At 38.6% G+C, this 18,754-nt stretch overlaps 6 protein-coding genes across 22 annotated transcripts in view; 4 read left to right on the plus strand and 2 right to left on the minus strand.

Annotated features, from left to right (window-relative positions):
• LOC129797484 (protocadherin-23) overlaps positions 1-18,754 on the plus strand; it is a 953,251-nt gene that overhangs the window by 289,999 nt on the left and 644,498 nt on the right. The gene's annotated exons all lie outside the window — the stretch shown is intronic.
• On the plus strand, positions 98-1,309 carry LOC129797731 (B-cell receptor-associated protein 31). Its single transcript, XM_055840565.1, has 2 exons — positions 98-597; positions 672-1,309. The coding sequence occupies exons 1-2, from the start codon at positions 369-371 to the stop codon at positions 1,106-1,108; spliced, it is 666 nt and encodes a 221-aa protein (XP_055696540.1). The 5' UTR covers positions 98-368; the 3' UTR covers positions 1,109-1,309.
• LOC129797511 (EF-hand domain-containing protein 1-like) lies at positions 1,293-5,284 on the minus strand. 2 transcript variants are annotated; one of them, XM_055840167.1, is made up of 4 exons: positions 4,505-5,117; positions 4,001-4,308; positions 2,700-3,929; positions 1,293-1,894 (listed from the first exon to the last, which is right to left on the minus strand). In XM_055840167.1, the coding sequence occupies exons 1-3, from the start codon at positions 4,910-4,912 to the stop codon at positions 2,723-2,725; spliced, it is 1,923 nt and encodes a 640-aa protein (XP_055696142.1). In that variant the 5' UTR covers positions 4,913-5,117; the 3' UTR covers positions 1,293-1,894; positions 2,700-2,722. The 2 variants fall into 2 exon arrangements, with proteins under 2 accessions (XP_055696142.1, XP_055696141.1); XM_055840166.1 differs by lacking the exon at positions 1,293-1,894 and having other exon boundaries at positions 2,614-3,929; positions 4,505-5,284.
• Positions 1,558-2,485, plus strand: LOC129797738 (probable Golgi SNAP receptor complex member 2). Its single transcript, XM_055840573.1, has 4 exons — positions 1,558-1,691; positions 1,769-1,874; positions 1,938-2,121; positions 2,193-2,485. Exons 1-4 carry the CDS (start codon positions 1,558-1,560, stop codon positions 2,402-2,404), a joined length of 636 nt encoding a protein of 211 aa, XP_055696548.1. The 3' UTR covers positions 2,405-2,485.
• The window catches only part of LOC129797509 (uncharacterized), an 86,131-nt gene continuing 70,134 nt past the window's right edge, over positions 2,758-18,754 (plus strand). Inside the window, exons 1-4 of the mRNA XM_055840164.1 lie at positions 2,758-2,871; positions 5,171-5,509; positions 5,573-6,400; positions 6,529-6,591. Of these exons, the coding sequence (XP_055696139.1) occupies positions 5,279-5,509; positions 5,573-6,400; positions 6,529-6,591 (1,122 nt within the window). The 5' untranslated portion in view covers positions 2,758-2,871; positions 5,171-5,278. The remainder of the gene's footprint in view (positions 2,872-5,170; positions 5,510-5,572; positions 6,401-6,528; positions 6,592-18,754) is intronic.
• The window catches only part of LOC129797530 (uncharacterized), a 55,825-nt gene continuing 49,834 nt past the window's right edge, over positions 12,764-18,754 (minus strand). For 14 of the 15 annotated variants that reach the window (XM_055840222.1, XM_055840221.1, XM_055840227.1 and 11 more), the window contains 6 exons: positions 18,070-18,245; positions 17,722-17,887; positions 17,253-17,601; positions 16,439-16,648; positions 15,921-16,264; positions 12,764-15,790 (listed from right to left, as the gene is read on the minus strand). In XM_055840222.1, the coding sequence (XP_055696197.1) occupies positions 15,757-15,790; positions 15,921-16,264; positions 16,439-16,648; positions 17,253-17,601; positions 17,722-17,887; positions 18,070-18,245 (1,279 nt within the window). In that variant the 3' untranslated portion in view covers positions 12,764-15,756. Of the gene's footprint in view, positions 15,791-15,920; positions 16,265-16,438; positions 16,649-17,252; positions 17,602-17,721; positions 17,888-18,069; positions 18,246-18,754 lie in introns of those variants that run through there. The other variant, XM_055840228.1, reaches the window with a different exon arrangement.

Here is an 18,754-nt window from a genome sequence, read left to right on the forward strand (position 1 = left end):
AAACATGTTTCATTGAAACGTATGACATGTTTCATGTATGCAGCCAAGATGCATACCTTTTCCCGAGAAATCTGACATGTCCCATGGAATTCGTACAGATTATCCGATAGGCATTTGTTAATGGCACGAAAATCCAGCAATTTTATTTCGTCGTCATTATTAAATTTTTTGCACTTTTCTCTCAGAATTTCATCATAAATCTAGTATTTAAGCCCGCGAACGCCGGTAGTGACGTGTTAAAACCCTTTGTAGTGCACGGCAGTCACAGTGACATCATAGTGATTTCTAAAAATAGCCACCGGGAGTCGTGAGAATTGCAGCAGCAGGATCTTTGACTTTTGACCTTCAATATCGAAAAAAAATCCAAAATGAGTCTCGTCTGGACACTCATTGCTAGCTTCTTGTATGCGGAGATTGCGGTGGTGCTGCTCCTGGTCCTGCCAGTGGCTAGCCCCTCGCGTTGGCAGCGATTTTTCCGGTCACGCTTCCTTGCGATGCTCGGAAGACAGGCTCAGATGTACTTTTATCTCCTCCTCGCCGTCCTTGTGGTCTTCCTCATTGAGGCAGTGCGCGAAATGCGAAAGTACTCTCACATAGGTACGTATACATATGCCATTTGCCAGTGCTTATTGTCTAATAATAAACCCCAACCCTTTGTTGCATTTGTGCAGATCCCGCCCAGGAGGCACACCTCAATGTGGGCATGCAGCACAGCATGAGACTCTTCCGTGCTCAACGGAATTTCTACATCAGTGGCTTTGCCATCTTCCTCGTCCTTGTCATTCGACGTCTTGTCACTCTGATTTCCGCCCAGGCAACCCTTCAGGCTCACTCCGAGGCCTCCATTCGACAGGCAGAGAGTGCTTCAGCTGCCGCCCGGAGTCTCCTGTCTCAGCAGAAGGACAAGAAAGCATCCGACGATGATGCCGAGGAAGTTAGTGCTCTCAAGGAAAAGATTGCTGTATTGGAGACTGAGTTGAAGCGTGAAAAGAAGGACAAAGAGGCATTAAAATCTCAGGCAGAGGGTGTCAATCGGGAGTTTGATCGGCTCACTGAGGAATACAGCAAATTGGAGAAGAAACTAACTTCCTCATCAAAGGCTGACTAATTTTTCACAGTGCTGACTCATTTTTCTTCTATACTTCATAAATTATCATCTTCTGCTGCTGTAGCACTTGTAGGGCCTTTTTGTATTGAACACATTAATCATTGATTTTGTGTTTTCAAAGAATATTATTAACATTTTCTCCTGGCATTTTGGGGATTAAAAAAAAAGAGAAGTCAATAAATAATTCTTTCGACTACCAAACATTTATTTTTTCTTAAATTATTTAAATTACACTGAAAAAAAATCAGGAACCTATTTTTAGGTTCAACTTAATGCCTTTTGAATGATGAATCAAATAAAATCATTACGACATTTGCTGTTGTAAACTACGTAATGATATCAGTGTAACCAACGGCTTTTTTAAAATTTCGTCATGGCACGAATGGGTTCTTCAGTGTGATTCACTGGCGGTACACGTCCTCACAAATTGTCCTGTTCCAACCAAAAACATGGAACCTCTCTATCATCAAACAAATAAACTGATTCAGGAAACTCAGGCTTGTTTCCAGCTGCTAAATTCCTCACAAGGCAATGCGGGAAACGTGGAGAGTGAGATCCAGACTAAAATAGCTGCTGTCAATGCGTAAGTTTCCAATGTTTTGTAGAAATGATTTTCTTGTTTTCTTTGCATCTTTGTTCTGAATGTCACTTTACTTACAGGAATTGCGAGCGATTGGATGTGTTTGTCTTCAAGGTACCTGTAGCACAGAGGCAGAATGCTAAAATGCGTGTGGATCAGTTGAAATACGACATCCGGCACTTGCAGGTCGGTATCATATACCATTACTACAAGAATATTAAAAGTAATTTTAGTAATTTTATTGTCAAGGCTGCTTTGAGGATATGGCAAGACAAGAAGCAACGAAGGGAGCAGGAAATAAATGAAAGAGAGCAACTCCTGAACCGGCGCTTTACGGCAAATTCGGACATGTCCATTGACATTGATTATTCCGTGCAGCACCACAATGCAATGCAAAATGCCCATCGGGGAGTGGATGACATGATAAGTTCTGGTAAATGTTTGAGACACCGGGGAGTCCTTATAAATACTTTTCATTAAGAATAACTAATTTCTGGATTTTAGGCAGCAACATCTTGGACAGCTTACGGAATCAACGGGAGACACTGAAAGGGGCACACAAGCGCATTATGGACATTGGAAATACACTGGGACTCTCAAATCAGACTATGAGGATGATCGAGAGGCGAGTCCGGGAAGATAAATACGTCCTTTTTGGCGGGATGTTTGTTACATTGACGATAATTGGGCTATTTTTGTATTATTTTGTATTTTAGCATCGCCTATTTGTAGGCACCGAACATAATCATTACCACTCTGTACTATAAAATTAAACTATTAAATCGGAAATTTATTTATTTTATCTGTTTTCTATTTTATTTCTAATTTTGTGAAAAAAATGCGCAAAATTTCGCCAAGAACGGGAAATCGTTTTTCTTCGGATTCCACGAGTTATCCCGAATGTGACACGCGATGAAAACAAAACATGTGAAAAATTTAGTAATTCTTTATTTTGGATTTTAATTAATTTTTCCCTCGCAAATTACTGTGTTTGATAGTGAATGTGCTTACCAAAGTGTTCAAGAATCTTTTTCTCAAGAAATATTGCCAAAAGTAACTGTCTTTCCAGCCGAGTGTTGCCTTTTGGTGGGAATTGTATGAAAGTCCCGCCTAACCTTTCCCACTGATTTATCTCCACATGCATCGGCCTTGTGGAGTTCACTGATATCAATTTCCTGCCCTGGTAAGCTTTCTTTCACCTTATCAACCTCCTCGTACTTGCCAATGAATTGCTCTTTCTCTCTGTCGCATAAATTTGTGTCTTTCAAATGCTGTTCAAGTTCAGTCAACTGATTAAATGTTTCATTGGGCAATGTGGGAGATTTCGGCGTCTCCGCCACCGTGGCAGGGGGGAGATTTCCTTCAGCAATATGGTACTGCTGTACACTTTCAATGGCTTCATTGGTGAATAGCTCAGGATGCTCCTGCATGTATCGATAGACGTAGAGATCCACACTGTTGATTCGAAAGCGATGAGAATTTATGGTCAAAGTTGATCCCAGAAGAATATCTTTAGGAGTGTAGTACTCAGGCTGATGAGGATCACAACCTGGTTTCCAGACTTTCTGTGATGTGAGAAAACGACCACCCATAATTCCGGAATTGGGTATTTTTAGCTCCATTATTGTAATAGTTCCATTCGAGAGACAAAATTGTAAGATAAATCTTCTATTCTTGTCCTCCGGGTATGGGGACTCCAATGTGCATCCATAACGAAGGTTTTTGTTGACATTTTGTAGGTAGTTTATAATGTCTTTTTTCGGTGGTTTGGCCACGAGATTAAAGTGAGAGGCAAGAGAATCTTCAGGGGTCCCCAAACCCAAATACGGAGGGATTTCGGGCTTTTTGGCAATTGGCTTTGGTGGATGAAAGACAAATCTCTCCCTTTGGGGTTTCTTAAGTACTTTTGCATAATACTTTCGTGTAAATTCATCGCAATCAACGAGAAGAAACTTCCTACCGTACACATTGACTACATCCCCAATCATTAGATCCAATGGGCTGTAATAATCCACACGCTTATCCCCTCTGTCTTTCTCATTGGCAGGATACTCAACAGGTGGATTGTGGAGATTCTTCTCCAGTCGCGTTTTCTTCAGCAAAAGAGGAAATCGATCGCGTCCTTCGCGATTTTCCTTCAACTCTTTTATCGAAATTGTATCATCTTCCAAGTAATAGAACAATTTGTAGGTCATATAGCTCCCTCCGGGGCGATTAGTTTCATCGAGAACACAGTCAAAGCTACGATTTTATGGGGAGAAGTCAATTAATTTCCTTAGGTACATAAAGTTCTCAAAGAACGGTATACTCACTGCAAAACCTTCCCTTGATACTCGAGAAATCTCCCCAATTTCCCATCTGATTCTGTTTTAATCTCCGGAATATTGACTTTGGTTGTGTGTATTGTGTGTGTGTAGTTTGCTTCCGGCTCCTCTAATTCAATTCCCTGGCTCAGCATGAATTCCCTCGTGAACGGATCACAGCCTGTCACACTGAAGGTTATTCCATTTAAGTTTAATTTGGTGCCAATATTGATGTCCTTCCATGTATAAAATTCCCCAGAGGGATTCTTTGCAATTCTGCTGCGTCGGATTATTCTGCCTTGGAGAAAGCCAGAGTTCTGCGGATAATTAAGTATATATGACAAGCTCGAAAAATTTGACTTCATAACACAATTTAAACTTAAATGTCGACAAATTATTGAGGATCATAATATTTTTTTTAAAGCACTCTATCTTTTTTTTGTCAATTGAAACTCTGTGCATAAATAAATGGAAAATAAATAACGATCAATTGGTTCACTTTTTTTTATTTACCTTAACCTGAGGTTCCAGAACTGTTATTGTGTCATCCTCGAGGAAATAGAGAATATTTACGTAGCGTATGCGATTAGCGTCTTCGGGTAGTTCAGCAACTTCTTGGCGGAAGTAGCCTTTGAACGTGAGAATCATTTTGTCGTATTGTACAAAATGGGGATAAAAGGGTGCTACTTGGGGTTTTCGGATGCATCCGTACGTGAGAACTGGGTCATACGCCAATGGGTCGTCTTCCTTTGAGATGAATTGAACAGCATGCTTGCGGAAGATTGCATCGCGTCCAATACCACAAGTGGGTTCTTCTGCAACCCGATATCCATTTCTTATCTTCAGACTGTGACTCAAATGATGATTCTGCTTGGTGTGATCTTCAATTTGCAAACCAGGGAGCTTGGGAAGTCCCTCCATGGTGCTGCTTATTTGTCTCACTGAAGAACTTTCCAAACAAACTCACTACACTATTTATAGGAGTTTCTATAGCAACCTTGTACGGAATTGAATTCAATGCGGAAGTCACTTAGGCACCATATTACAACAATTTTATGATTTAATACATAACTTAGAATAATACTAAAATCATGATTAGCTTAATTATAATATTTCAATTATTATTAAATATAACTGCAATAGCCTTAAATTCCATTTTTTTTAATTAAATTATTTTAGATTAAAACAAGAAAAGTTTGCTTAAAAGGACCACAATCAAACTTTAGTTCTCCTTCAAAGTTATTTTGGGGACGCTTTAGTTTCGACAAAAGAGAAATAAAGTGAACAATGCTCAGCAAATTTTGGAGATGTGGTTGGAATGGCAGCTGGAAGGTTTTCTCTAGGGTCTCTAAGAGGAAATACCATCGTGACTTAATAGACATTTCTCCAGAAGTGTCTCATGCTCTGAGGAATTCACGCCCAGTCGTTGCTCTTGAATCGACAATAATCACCCATGGAATGCCATATCCACAAAATTTCGACACTGCTCTTGAGGTTGAGGATACTGTGAGGATTGAGGTGAGTTATGCGTAAAGGTGGGGTTGGTTATAAAAAAATCCATTCCTTTTTTATGTTTCCCAGAATGCCGTCCCGGCGACGATTGCAATTCTCAATGGGCGCATAAAGGTGGGCCTCACCAGGGAGGAGTTGAGTATGCTTGCAGCACCTGAGTTGAAGGCAATTAAGACATCCCGTCGCGATTTAGCACACATTGTGAGCACAGCGGGATGCGGAGGTACCACAGTGGCAGGCACTATGATTATTGCAAACGCCGTGGGCATTCGTGTCTTCGCCACAGGTGGAATTGGGGGTGTACACCGAGATGGGCACCTGACAATGGATATATCAGCGGACTTGGTAGAGCTCGGTAGGACACCAATAGCCGTTGTTTCAAGTGGTGTAAAATCGATTCTGGACATTCCGCGTACCCTTGAATTCCTTGAGACACAGGGTGTCTGTGTGGCGACATGGAAATGCCCCGAAATGGATTTTCCTGCTTTCTACACACAGAAAAGTGGCGAGAAAGCAACCATAAATTTCAATTCTGCCCGGGAGGCAGCTCAATTAATTGACACGTCGCTCAAACTGGATCTCCGATCTGCAATTCTAATTGCTGCTCCTATACCTATGGAGTATGCCATGGACGAAACAGTCATCGATAATGCCATCGGTAATGCAATCCAAGAAGCACGAGAGCGTAATATAGCTGGAAAAATGGTTACACCATACCTCCTAAGTGCCATAGGGAAAATAACAGAGGGACACAGTTTGGTGGCAAATATGGCTTTAATAAAAAATAACGCTAAAATTGCCGCACAAATCGCCGTTGAATTGAGTTCCATCGAGCAGAGGACAATAGTGGCTCCAACAACTGGTAGTACACGAAATAATCTCCACAAATACTGTCCGGTGAGCAAATTATGACCACAATAGCATTGCCTCTTCATTCATTTAATTCACATGAATGAATGGATTGCATGGTACCTATATGAAATTCATTTGGGAATAATATTCGACATTTATTAATTCATTTGCAGACCATTATTGGGGGTTCCATTGTGGATGTTTGCTACACCATTCTCGGTGAAAAGGATATTGAGGTATGTACGCAATATTTAGGGGTGACTGGGGGGATTAGGTTTATGTAGATTTAGTATTTTAGTATTCTAGAATAACTAACGCCCCATGTTGCTTCCCTATGATTTAAAGTTTTATTTTTAATTTAAAAAAAAACTTCAATGAAGAATCGCGACTTGGGGCTTAGAAAAATGAGGACTCTCGCCCCGCCTCATCTCCCTCGCACCGACCCCAATCACGAACTACTCAATTGATTCCACGGAGAATCATACGACTTTTGTACCAACCAAGACGGTCAGACTCCATCAGAGGAAAGGTACTCCTACCGGTGCTCTACGGGAGAAGAGAGAGTCCTCTTACGCATAAACAGCACTAGGCTGAGAGGGGAGGTGTTGGGGATTTGTAACACCTCTGGGTAACAAAACTACACTCGGCCTTTCCTGTGTTTCGACGTCCTCGGCGAAGGTTTAAAAGAAATATCATTAGAAGGAGGACGTCAGCCTAGCTGTAATTTCCGCAAATAATCTCCTACTCTCTTCTCCTAGCAATTTACCCAATTTTCCCCAAAATACTGCAATCTATTCCGTTTTCTTAATTTCGAGTTCCCCTCGATATAGCCGCGTTCTACCCCAATTTCCGCATTTCAATCAACCCCTCTATATTTCATTAGCCGACCGCATTATTTCCGATCTTAGTCCGTTTATTATTATTCCTACTGCAAATCGCCGTTAAGAGCTTACATTTCCGTAATTTATACCGCACTAATTCTACTGGCCATTTCCGCATATTTTAACGTTTTCCGCCTAACTGACAGGGACTCGAGCATTTGTGTGCACGCTCACCGACCATGGAAGTCCTTTACCATGGTATCCCAAGGCCCTTTGCCTTTCTTTTCCTCGATCTGCTGAATCTGCTCATTCTGCTTTTGAAGTTCCAGTAGACTCGTTGAGCTAGCTATTTCTGCATATCTGCTATAACCTGTCTAATCAGGACTTCTTTGAAGGCTCGATCATCATTCTGCAACTGCTTGCCCCTTTGGGTCTTTCTCGATCACATTGCCCTTTCGGGACCGTTGGGGGTTAGGAATATTACTCTATATACGAACAGGATATGGGAGTGAATTAGGACCAGGGCGTCGTTAAACGCAGCTGCCAGGCGGTCCCACCAGCACATAGTAGCAATTATTCCGCCCCTTGATGATCTAGATGATATCCTGCTACTGCTTGACTCGCCTCCATGGGCCTCTCTAGCCCTACAACATGTCCAGAGATCTCGGGATAAAGTATGCATGCGTCAGGGCCGCAACGCATACGTTTTCCAACTCTGTGCAATGCTGTCTGCTGGGTGATCACATTTTGCTGTAACGAAACTCAACAACATTTCAAATTCCTTGCAATTTGAGTTCATTCACCGACAGAACTGCCCTTTCCACTAATCACCCCTTCTCAACAGCTCAATTCTGGCACTTCTCAACCAAGTGCCTTCCACCCTACACCGTTTAGTGAACAACCTTTGATGCTACCTGACTCCTGGTGATGACACCATTCAACCTACAACGTCATATCACACCCATCGTATTATCTACTCCCACTGCTGCACGACTGCCACACACTTCCTTTAGGATGCTCCTCTGTGCTGATTAGTGTTCCTTCAATTGCAAACTATTTTTTAGTCCTTGTTCGACCGTGTGCTACTGCATCAAATACCATCTTCTGACCAACTGTCTCTGTGCACTTCCTCCACTACAGTCCATTGCCATTAGAGCTTCTGTTCCTTGAGTCGGTGTGTTGCAAAAGCCTTCTGCTTTTCCTCCCATTGTGTTATTCTGCATCTAGCTGGTTATTTTATTTGTCTTCAAACATGCCTCTGGTGCTCTTCATCTCTTAGTGGCTGTATACTTCCACATCCATGTGAATCTTTGGGTGTTCTCTTCCTTAACACTACCTTTAGGTTGTCCGATGTCTGCATCCATGGGTATCTCATGGAATCCAACGATCATTTCCGTTTGATCAATTCCTAAACATCTTCCATTGTTGCCAGTGTATCTTTATTCCTCCAGCTGTGTCCTTGTTTGATTCTACCTGTAACCGTCTCAGCAATCCCAACACTTTGGGTGCTCTTTGATGGTGTTTCCCGATGATTTGAGTCCATTTCTCAGCTGCTGATGAAGTTCCTCCTGTGATTGTCTGGATGATGTCCACCTCGAGGTGAAAGAATAGTCACACAGATGGAAGTTACTCCACTGTATTTTCTTCTTATACCTCTGTGGTCCTCGTTAATCAAGATAGCAGGTGATTTTCATCATCTACCATCCCATTAACTCTGTGATCCAGTTGATGCACTTGCGATGTTTCCCTCGTTGTCCTCGGATGCTGTTGATTTTCCCTGCTGTCAATGTTCAACTGCTACAACACCACCAAATGACTGCAACATCTTTGTTTTCCATTTAATCCGCTATCTGCAACATTTCAGGAATACTGCATTTACGGTGAACTTCATTACTTCCCACGATGTTCAACACTGCTGCTACACCTGCAAAAGATTTCTCCACTACTTTTCTTTATTTCGTCAAAATCTGGAACACCTGAAACAACAATCTCTTTGCTTCAAACCCCTCTATCAAACCACAACATTGAACCTTGACACTCAACGCAATTATTAACAACCCATTCAATGAAGTTATGACTCCTTCTCTTCAATGATCATTTCAGCTGTAGATTTTCTCCTAGCTGCTGTGCATTTGTTAATTTCTGCTCCACTGCTGCATTCTCCTCACACACGGCTACTATATTGGAGTGTTTTATTGAATTCTTCAGTTGGCTGCTGTCCTTTTGGTGTCCATATGGAGTGCTTTCCTTGATGTAAATTTACTTGTCTACAGTGCTGCCACATGATTTCTCTGCATTTTGCTACTGCTGAGCTTCTCCTACGTAACAAATGCTGAACATCACGGCCACTGCGGTACTGCATCTTACACCTTGTACTAAAAAGCATCTTCCTGTGTGTTCTTGTGCATTTATGCAATAAACCACATCGTTGAGTTCTCCACACTCTACTCATTTGCTCCGTCATTTGATTAAATCTGCATTTCACATTTGTTGGTGTACGTTGTCTTCAGTTGTTCATCTGGACAATTATTGACTGTCTTCTCCACCAGAATTTGTTTTACAACTTGTTGTGTTCTCTTGATCTGTATTTCCATGGCTATGACTGCCGAACTTCACATCAAACTCTATATGGCTGGCCTGGCCATTACTGTGACTACTGCTGCTGGAAATCATTTCCTCCGCTGCTGCTGAATATTGCTTCTCCTTCACCCCAACTCCAATGAACTTCCCTGAAATTCTCCTTGCACACCACAATGATGCCCCGTATCCGCAAGATACCGAACTACCAAAATAATTGCCTCACTGAGCACTTCCCTTAAAGATCCAAACACCATTGGTAATGTTTGAGAAGACACAACCAACCCATTCAAAGGAGAGAACCAACCATAATAATGAATGAGAATTTTAATCAAGACTACCACAAGACATTCTCTGATTCAATTTCAACACCAACAGCCAAATACTTTAGAATGACTGCATCAACCATCTTTGATGCATGCAACCACTTTACTTATTATTTTGCTCATTTCTCATTAGAGCATATCAAGGAATGATGGCCCATTTGCCCTCTGATTTTATTTGGAAACATTTCACATAAAGGAAAAGGATGGTTTTAATATATTTTGGGCCAAATGGATTCATGGGGTAACATTACCAACTGTTTTACCCCATAATCTCCAAATAATTTCACCTAAAAACATTTCCAGTAAATCTCATGCAAATCATAAAGGGCGCTTCAAATAAATGTTGTTGTTTTCATTATATTTGGGGGAAAAATCTTATGGAACAATTTCACCCAATATTTCATCCCAAAACCTCAGGCTAATTTCCCAGACTGGGTGGTGCACATTCAACTGTTTAAATATTTCCCCATAAGACAACAAATTGGAACGGACTCACCAGATTAGCCAGTATTGTGCTTCACAGCATCACTTTACTTCCATGGATTTCCTTTTGAGCATCCTTCAGAGCTTCATCTCGCGAATTCAGGTGACAACTTCCATGATGGCCTGCTGGAGCTCCATCCTTCTGTTCAGCGTTGATCTCTCTCTGCTGGAATACAACTGATTTCACGGCATCTTTCTGCAAATAAAACTTGAAACAAATGACCATCTTCTCTTTCCCCTCGCCGCAATGGGTACACAATGTTAGTGGGTCTCTTTATTTGGGATGCGGCTTGAAAATACAATAATTTTCAATTTCTCATTCACACATGGGCGCCCATTCACACAAAAATTCAAAAATTTTATGAAAAACTTATCAACGTTGGGATTTCCGAGAAATCCTTGTCCGCCGAAGTCTCCTTTCCCCTAATCCTGCACTGCAATCTGGTGCTCGTTGAAAAATGAGGGCCTGCGTTGTCTCTGCTGCCGTTGCCCCATTTTGACGTTTGCTGCTCCCTTCACGGCATCCACGGTGTCTGTAGCTTCCTGATGACATCCACAATGATAATGACGCCACCGCCTTTGTTAATTGGGGACGCTCCCTTTGGCGTCAGCTGGGACTCTTTCCTCCTTTTGGGGCCCCTCACACGTTCTGCAACCACTTTCACTGCCCTCCCAGTCCATTTTCAGGGCTTTTTCACACACTCACGGCACTTTTCTTTGTCTTTTCCACGGACGGCGTCATTCCCTTCCGGAAGATGACGACACGCTCAATTTTCGTGACATTTTCCCGGTATTTCACACTTTTGCGGCTTGGGTGACTGCTTCCCAGGCTCAGCACGCACTCTCACTGCACTAGCGGCCCCATTCCCGGGCTTTTCCACGCCTTTCTTTGTCTTTCAATGCGCGGCGTCCTTTCTTTTCAACGGATGACGCCTCACTCAAGTTTCGCGACATATTTCGCGAATTTTGTCCCTTAAGCGCTTTGGGTGGCTGCCCCCACACGTTCTCTCAGTTCACAACAGCTGGCAGCCCCCAAATTCACCAATTTTCCGCGAAAAATCCAATTTTTTCATGAAGCCCCGCGGCCGCCATGTTGGAAAACGTCACTTTTTTTCGATCATTTTTTTCACTCGCGATTTTCACTATTTTTACTCGATTTTCACGGGGTTTTCGACGCACTACCCCTTCTGTGGATCACCCCGGCACTTGTGATCCCACTTCTGAATGAAGAATCGCGACTTGGGGCTTAGAAAAATGAGGACTCTCGCCCCGCCTCATCTCCCTCGCACCGACCCCAATCACGAACTACTCAATTGATTCCACGGAGAATCATACGACTTTTGTACCAACCAAGACGGTCAGACTCCATCAGAGGAAAGGTACTCCTACCGGTGCTCTACGGGAGAAGAGAGAGTCCTCTTACGCATAAACAGCACTAGGCTGAGAGGGGAGGTGTTGGGGATTTGTAACACCTCTGGGTAACAAAACTACATCAAACAATTATCTGCATAATATTTAATATATTTGCGGGAAGCATCAACGTATCATAAAGAGATCTTTCTCATAAAACACTTCTTCAAGTCATTTATCGCATTTCAAAAAGTTCAACATTCTCTCATATATTATTGCTTAATTGCTATGCAACTTCATGGGTTTAGTTATTCAATAAGATATTTATCGATTCACAGCTTGGAAAGTTCCTGAAACTAAAACTTTTGTGAAAACTTTGTCAAAAAATATCCCAGATATATTAATTTGTGAATAATTCCACAAAAGTTAGTCTTAACGCCAATGTTTGTCTTTTTGTTATTTCAAAAATAAGTTTTCTTGAACATTTCGATGGAATCAGTGCAGAACTAATAGACAAAAAATATGAATTTTTGATTTGCAAAACTTTTAAAGGATTATAAGTCTATTTGTTAGACAAAATATTAAATTTATGGGAGGATTAAAAAAACCAATTGGTTGGTATTAAAGTTATAAAGGTCAAATATTTAAGGAGAGAGAGAGTTTATATTTCGATGAGAAAATACGATTTTACGAGCAAGTTAAAATTTCGAACTTTACTAAATCTCCCTCTCGTCAATCTCTGTGTACCCTGTCGGAAAATAATGCTGACTTGACATTATCGAGCAGAATTTCATCACCAATTCGTTTATCATTTCGTGTTCAAAATGGGGATGGAAAGAAATGTGTCAACATTTTTTTCATTTGATAAATTCCAGAAGGTTTATTTAAAATATGTCAATTTTTCTAGCTATATACACATTTTAACAGTTTTACAATGAATTTTTTTCTGTTGAATTTTTCATCCATTTTCCTATTATATATGATTACTTATTTGGGTTTTGTTTCTATGTGAAATGTAGAGGAGATTGAATTTTTTTCCAAGGGACCTTGTTTTGTTACCTACATAAATTTGTACATGGTTTATTGGAATTTGGATGTGTGAATGTTGGGTAGAATTTCCAATAATATTACTTGTTTTTTTTTCTTATCTCTCTTCATTTTATCCTTTCTTTAGGTGAGGATATTTTTTATTCATGTTGTTTATCTGAAAGGTACTCGTCTCGCATTTATTCACATTACTTTCTTCGGAATATAATGGAATTTTGATTATTGTTTATTCAAAAAACTCTCTGAATTCACCATTAAATATTGAAACATGCAAAAATATCTATCTATGAATAGGTATTTTAAATCTTTTATATGTATTGATTTCTCATAATATATATAATAATTCTTTTTTCTTTTCTCATTTTCTACAATAAATATACTTGAATTAGCTTTTTATCTATTTTTCAATGTTTTTTTTTAATTATTATTTTTTGTTTTTTTTTTCTTCTGAATACAAAGGAAGCAAAGCACTATTTACAACAGTTAGTACATTTCTATAAATACGTTAGATATATTTTTTCTTTTAGATTTTGTTTTTTTTTTTAATATTAGGCAAATCTTTTCTGTTTTAATTCACTGTATCTTCTTACACACTAGTCAGAATTCGATTAAACTAAATGGTAATTAATATTTTTTGTCCCCTATTTTTTTTAATATATATTTGGTACTGATATGATAATTCATATTACATGACTATAATGCGTTTTGGAATTAAAATAGATTGGGATATTTAAATTGCATTGATTGATTTGTTTCCATTTGTTTTGAATCTCCTTTTCCTATGCATCAACATTTGGTTCATATGTTTCTTCCACGGTATTTTCTCTGGTAGTGTTGAACACATTTTTCTTTTCATAAAATGACTCCCAGTTTCTGGCTATAATTGAATCGAATCAGTGTCCAAATATTAGATTGCTGCTCAAATCTTTTTTTTCTTGGTCCATCAAAAATCTTTATTGATTTCGAAAAAAAAACATATCGAAGATATTTTCTTTAGAATTTTGTATAAAAGTATGAAATGAACGAAAGCTTTTTTTTAAATTTTAATTTGTTTTGAAAGGTGAAATATTTATTGATACACATATTTTACAATTTTTAGAGTGTTTTGTGATACCACTTAGTCTTCATAGCTATAACCCATGAGGACTGATGGAAGTCGAAAATAAATTATCAGTAATAAATTTTAGAGACTTTTATTGATGGACAAAAAGTCTTTGTATGCAACAATATAATATTTACCTTTGAAGGACTCTCATTAATTTCATTTGTTTATTCTTATAGGACTTTGGTGATTTGGTTATAGAATATTCTGTCATATTTGTCTGTTTGGTGAGAAGCGAATGGTCAATTTTAGGCACTCTATCGTAAGCTCATTACTTATTTATAGAAAAAGAGAACTCAATTGTATTCAACAAAGCTTTTGTTACCAAAGGAGTCGTTTTTTTTTACTTCTTTTACATTTTTCATCCCTTCTTAAACCACTTACGTTACAGTTCCCAATTAACTTTGTCACTTAAGTCGATACTTTTATGATACAGTAACTTTTCTTTTAATTTATTTTACATATATTTTTTAAAGTATTTTATATATACAAATGATGATTCACATTTATATAACTAATTTTAATGGATTTCCATTGTAAACACAGTGGTACTTTAATTGTCTGTCTAACACTCTGCATATCAACCTCTTTACGTTAATGGTGAAGAAAAGGTCTTTATATTGGGGCGCAATTACGTAATTCATCAGGTTAAAATATGAAACTTTTACATTTATTTATTTTCTTTTAAAGTTAGGGGAAATTATTCAATAAGGTAATGAGAAAAATTTAATCTCATGGGGACTTAGAGTCTGTAAAGTCGAATATCTCGATATGCGGAGTGTCAATTAAACTTTTTGTCAAGTGGAGTATTTGGGGCTTAACTCGTAGATTGACTTTTTTTCTAGCGCAACGGAAGAAGTCGAACATTCTGTGGAATCTGTCTTCTGGGGCTCATTAATCTTTAGTAGTTGTGAGCTGAGTTCATTCTTTTTCCTCGCAGCGTTATATTTCAAATTTAATTGCTGGTACATTATTGAGTTTTTTAGGATATAGCTGAGTTATCATTTCATGGAATATGACTTCTTTTTTTTTCAACTTTTAATCTCATCGTCTTATTGTCTCTATGATAGAACATTTTAATGGGAATTTATAAATCTACTAAGCGTTTAATGTTGTACCTATTAAATACATTTATCATTTTATTTTACACACATTTCATTGAAGACTTTTTTCTTTTCTTCCTGAAATTAAATTTTATTATATTCTGAACAATATTCGTTTTCTTTTAATGTTCTAAAATTCAATATAGGCGAAAAAATAATGTGCTTTTATTATTCAATTGAGAAGCTCTATAGGTAATGAGTATTCTAGAGATGAAATAATATTTATGGCACTTTCTTTCTCAAATACACATTTTATTTACATCGCGTGATAATGCAATTTATTCAGAGGAATACTTATACATACACTCTGATTAGTGGAATAATTTCAGTTGCGCTGTGCAAGGTCTTCTGTACATTGTAGTCTCTTCTCTAATGTAACCTTTCGTGGTTTATCTTGTTTTTTTTTCTTTGTTCTTTAAATATCTTCACAATCACAGTCATATCTATCACCAGACTCTGTTGATCGGTACAAACGTATTTCTCTGCCACGACTGGGCCTGGAGACATGAGAGCGTCGCGATGTAACGACTGTTGTCGGTACTGAGGATTTACGCCATTGGTCACCGAATAGCTGCTCCAAATAATACCGTAGTCAGATTTTAGTCACGGTCGGCGCATTAAGTAGCCTTTAGCAATGGGAAGAGAGAATGAGATTAAGGATGGAAAATTTACATATTTATTGCGATTAAAGCCGAAAAGCCCATTGAGAGTGAGAGGCAATAGAAAGATTGCTTTTAAATGGGAATTACGGTTTACCTATAAGATGGTGCCTTCGTATCAAATTCGCTTAATTCGTAATTATTATTTCCATTTATTGTCTTTGCTTGTGTGCCTCCTGTGTCCTCAACGATAAGGGCACATCCGGAATTGGTGTCTGAATCTACACCCTGCTGCTGTTGTTGTTCTGTGCACATAAACAATTGTTTGTGTTTTATATTATATTTGGGTGTATTGTCGTGAACGAGCAATGACTCCCGTTCACTTTCCCCAGAGCCAATTCGGGTACGTTCACGATCACGATTTCCCACCTTTGGTTCTGCATGAATGCCACCATTAATTGAAGTGGATGATATTTGTTGCATTGGTTGCGGTAGCTGTGGCTACGGTTGACGGATGGAAGAGAGAAATAAAATTGTCCATTTAGTCCTCTCAATCTCCCAAATGCTTCTGAATAGGACATTGTACGTGTATGTACATACAAAAAGCAAATGAATAGGGGGAGGAAAGGAAAAACAGATAATAGAAATCGCAAAAAGGATATAAGCAATTCATACTAGTTGGAGATGTGTGGTCTCTGCATCGGCATTGAGTATCGCTGTAGCCATTTCTGTCTGGAGCAGTTTGATTTTCTGAATCATCTCTTTGATTTCGTATCGCAAAATCCCCAAAAAGCACAATTTGAGGAATGCAATTACACAATAGCCCAACACAAAAAGAATATCCGCTGTACTTTTTAGCCACAGTATTACTTTATCGATGCAGCCCTATGAAAAAAAACACAGTCAATCAATCTCAACATAAAAAACTCCATTATTGGGGGATCCTTCTCCCACTTCACAAATTTTTTACGGTTTTTTGTGCACAATGTCTGGGGATATGATGAACATTTTTGTGAAAACTTTTCACTTCAATTTTAAATCGATAACATAAACTTCTACTACAGACAGAGTATACATCACAGATGGTGTAATGTGTAATATGGAACTACATATTTGTAAGATCAGAGATGTCCTAAAATATTTTATTTTCTAATTTTACTTTTTAATTAAATTAGGAAAGATTTATCTTTATAATTTGAATATTTCACGTACCTATCTGAATATGTATGTATAAAAATCAAAAGGAAAACATTAAACCCTAACTCTGTAGAAAAAATGATAGAATTAAATTAAAATTAATTGTTAATAATTGAAAAAAAAGCAGTAGAAAGTAGTGTATTATTATTGAGAACAGCTATCTAGAAATAATCCATTGTACTTAGTTGGTGTTGTTGAAAATTGCATTGTGTAGTAGATATAATTTAGATTTGGAAGCAAATAATTCCACATGGAAATGAATTTGTGTACGGATTATAAATGCAATATGTACCTGCTGGTAGACTGCTCTGCAAGTTGCAACTGATTTGCTCTCCTCCCGTGCAGCACTCACGATGTGACTCCATGTTGAGTCTGGCATGTCAGTGTAATTGTTTCGTGATAAAATACCTAATGTTGTCAACTCGTCATTGCGAAAGACTACAGGGGATGCCAGAGGACGTCGAGATACGGTAATCTGTTCTGACACATCCGGCGAGCAGCAGGAGAGAGGATATGAACGATTTGGGGTATTCGAATAGTCTTGTGGTCCTATGACGCCGCAACATCGGCCATCGTTCTGTAGGCGATCCCATAAATCACTAAATTCCAAGGAATTCCCATATTCTGTGGCTAGGCGTTTACTGAAATGGGGAAAATTGAATTTACCTACCGCACAGGAAATTTCAAATTTATTTTGTGTATAATGTGTGATTTGCGGTTTACCACAAATACAGTGTTATTTTGATCTATTAGCTCTTTACCTCAAAATTGGTTGCAACTCAGTCATAACTCTCTCAAACTTGAACATCCAAAATATACCCAGAATGGCGTCCCCAATTAGTAAGACGAGAAGGAGCAACCAATAAGCGTTTAGTAATTTCTCTGAAAGTCTTAAGGCACCAAGGCATCCAACTAATTGTAGAAAACCTGAAAATAGCAGACAATGTGTGCAAAAAAGATTAATGCGAAACTCGGGAAAAGCCACAAAGCATGGTATAATCTCCCATGGCACAGGGTTGGGAGCTTGTAAGGTTGAAAAATATTGTAATTGAGAACTCTCTGTATACAAATATTCTTGGCAACAAAATTTAATGAATAAAGTTTTTAACCTGATTGCACCAGCAGAGCAAAATAAGCGTACACAAAGCTTGGTTGTCCTAAATTCAAACCATGCACCAAAAGACGCTTGTAGTCGGCAAGGAGGACTTTTCCAGCAACGCCACAGAATACAATGACTGCCATCAAGAGCACTGCGTTGCATGTGTAGATCCACAGTCTGTAGTACCTGCGGATTTGATAGAAATTTCATACATAAATTGCCTAATTGCTCCAAACTTTGCTCTCTAACTTGCATGGTTTAACAACAACTGAACTTTGGTTAGACATTTCATCGGATGAAATATATATGAGTTGTTTGCTAAATTCTTGAGGTGATGAAATATTGTGGTTTGTAAAATTGGGATATAAAATGTGCAAAAAATAATTCCCACTCAGAAGGAACTTTTTTGACATGAAAAATTGATAAGATGCGTTAGCAAGAAGATCGAGTTAATAAAAAAATATTGAAAGAAAATTATAATTTACATGATATATAAATTATTTAATTGAGTATAAAATTAGAGGAAACAAGTAAGGTATACACATGTATATCGAAGAAGCTAGTGTGTTAAATTTTGTAGCGCTTTCCTGGAACTTAATTGTATTATGCTTTAGAATATATGTGCAAGATTCCCCGATGGGTGTGTCTTTAATTTGTTGAGTAAAGTGTAAATCCCTCTGTGACGTTGACAGAGT

The sequence above is a fragment of the Lutzomyia longipalpis genome, chromosome 1 (assembly GCF_024334085.1).
Source record: "Lutzomyia longipalpis isolate SR_M1_2022 chromosome 1, ASM2433408v1".
Lineage (NCBI taxonomy): Eukaryota > Metazoa > Arthropoda > Insecta > Diptera > Psychodidae > Lutzomyia > Lutzomyia longipalpis.

Excerpts from the sequence above, each read along its gene's own strand:
- LOC129797511 (XM_055840167.1), bottom strand. The coding sequence starts at position 4,912 with ATGGAGGGACTTCCCAAGCTCCCTGGTTTGCAAATTGAAGATCACACC. Across the intron at positions 4,309-4,504 it reads TTCTGGAACCTCAGGTTAAG|AACTCTGGCTTTCTCCAAGG; the intron begins GTAAATAAAAAA and ends AATTATCCGCAG. Across the intron at positions 3,930-4,000 it reads TATCAAGGGAAGGTTTTGCA|CTTTGACTGTGTTCTCGATG; the intron begins GTGAGTATACCG and ends ATAAAATCGTAG.
- LOC129797731 (XM_055840565.1), top strand. The coding sequence starts at position 369 with ATGAGTCTCGTCTGGACACTCATTGCTAGCTTCTTGTATGCGGAGATT. Across the intron at positions 598-671 it reads GCGAAAGTACTCTCACATAG|ATCCCGCCCAGGAGGCACAC; the intron begins GTACGTATACAT and ends GCATTTGTGCAG.
- LOC129797738 (XM_055840573.1), top strand. The coding sequence starts at position 1,558 with ATGGAACCTCTCTATCATCAAACAAATAAACTGATTCAGGAAACTCAG. Across the intron at positions 1,875-1,937 it reads ACGACATCCGGCACTTGCAG|GCTGCTTTGAGGATATGGCA; the intron begins GTCGGTATCATA and ends TTTATTGTCAAG. Across the intron at positions 2,122-2,192 it reads GGATGACATGATAAGTTCTG|GCAGCAACATCTTGGACAGC; the intron begins GTAAATGTTTGA and ends TCTGGATTTTAG.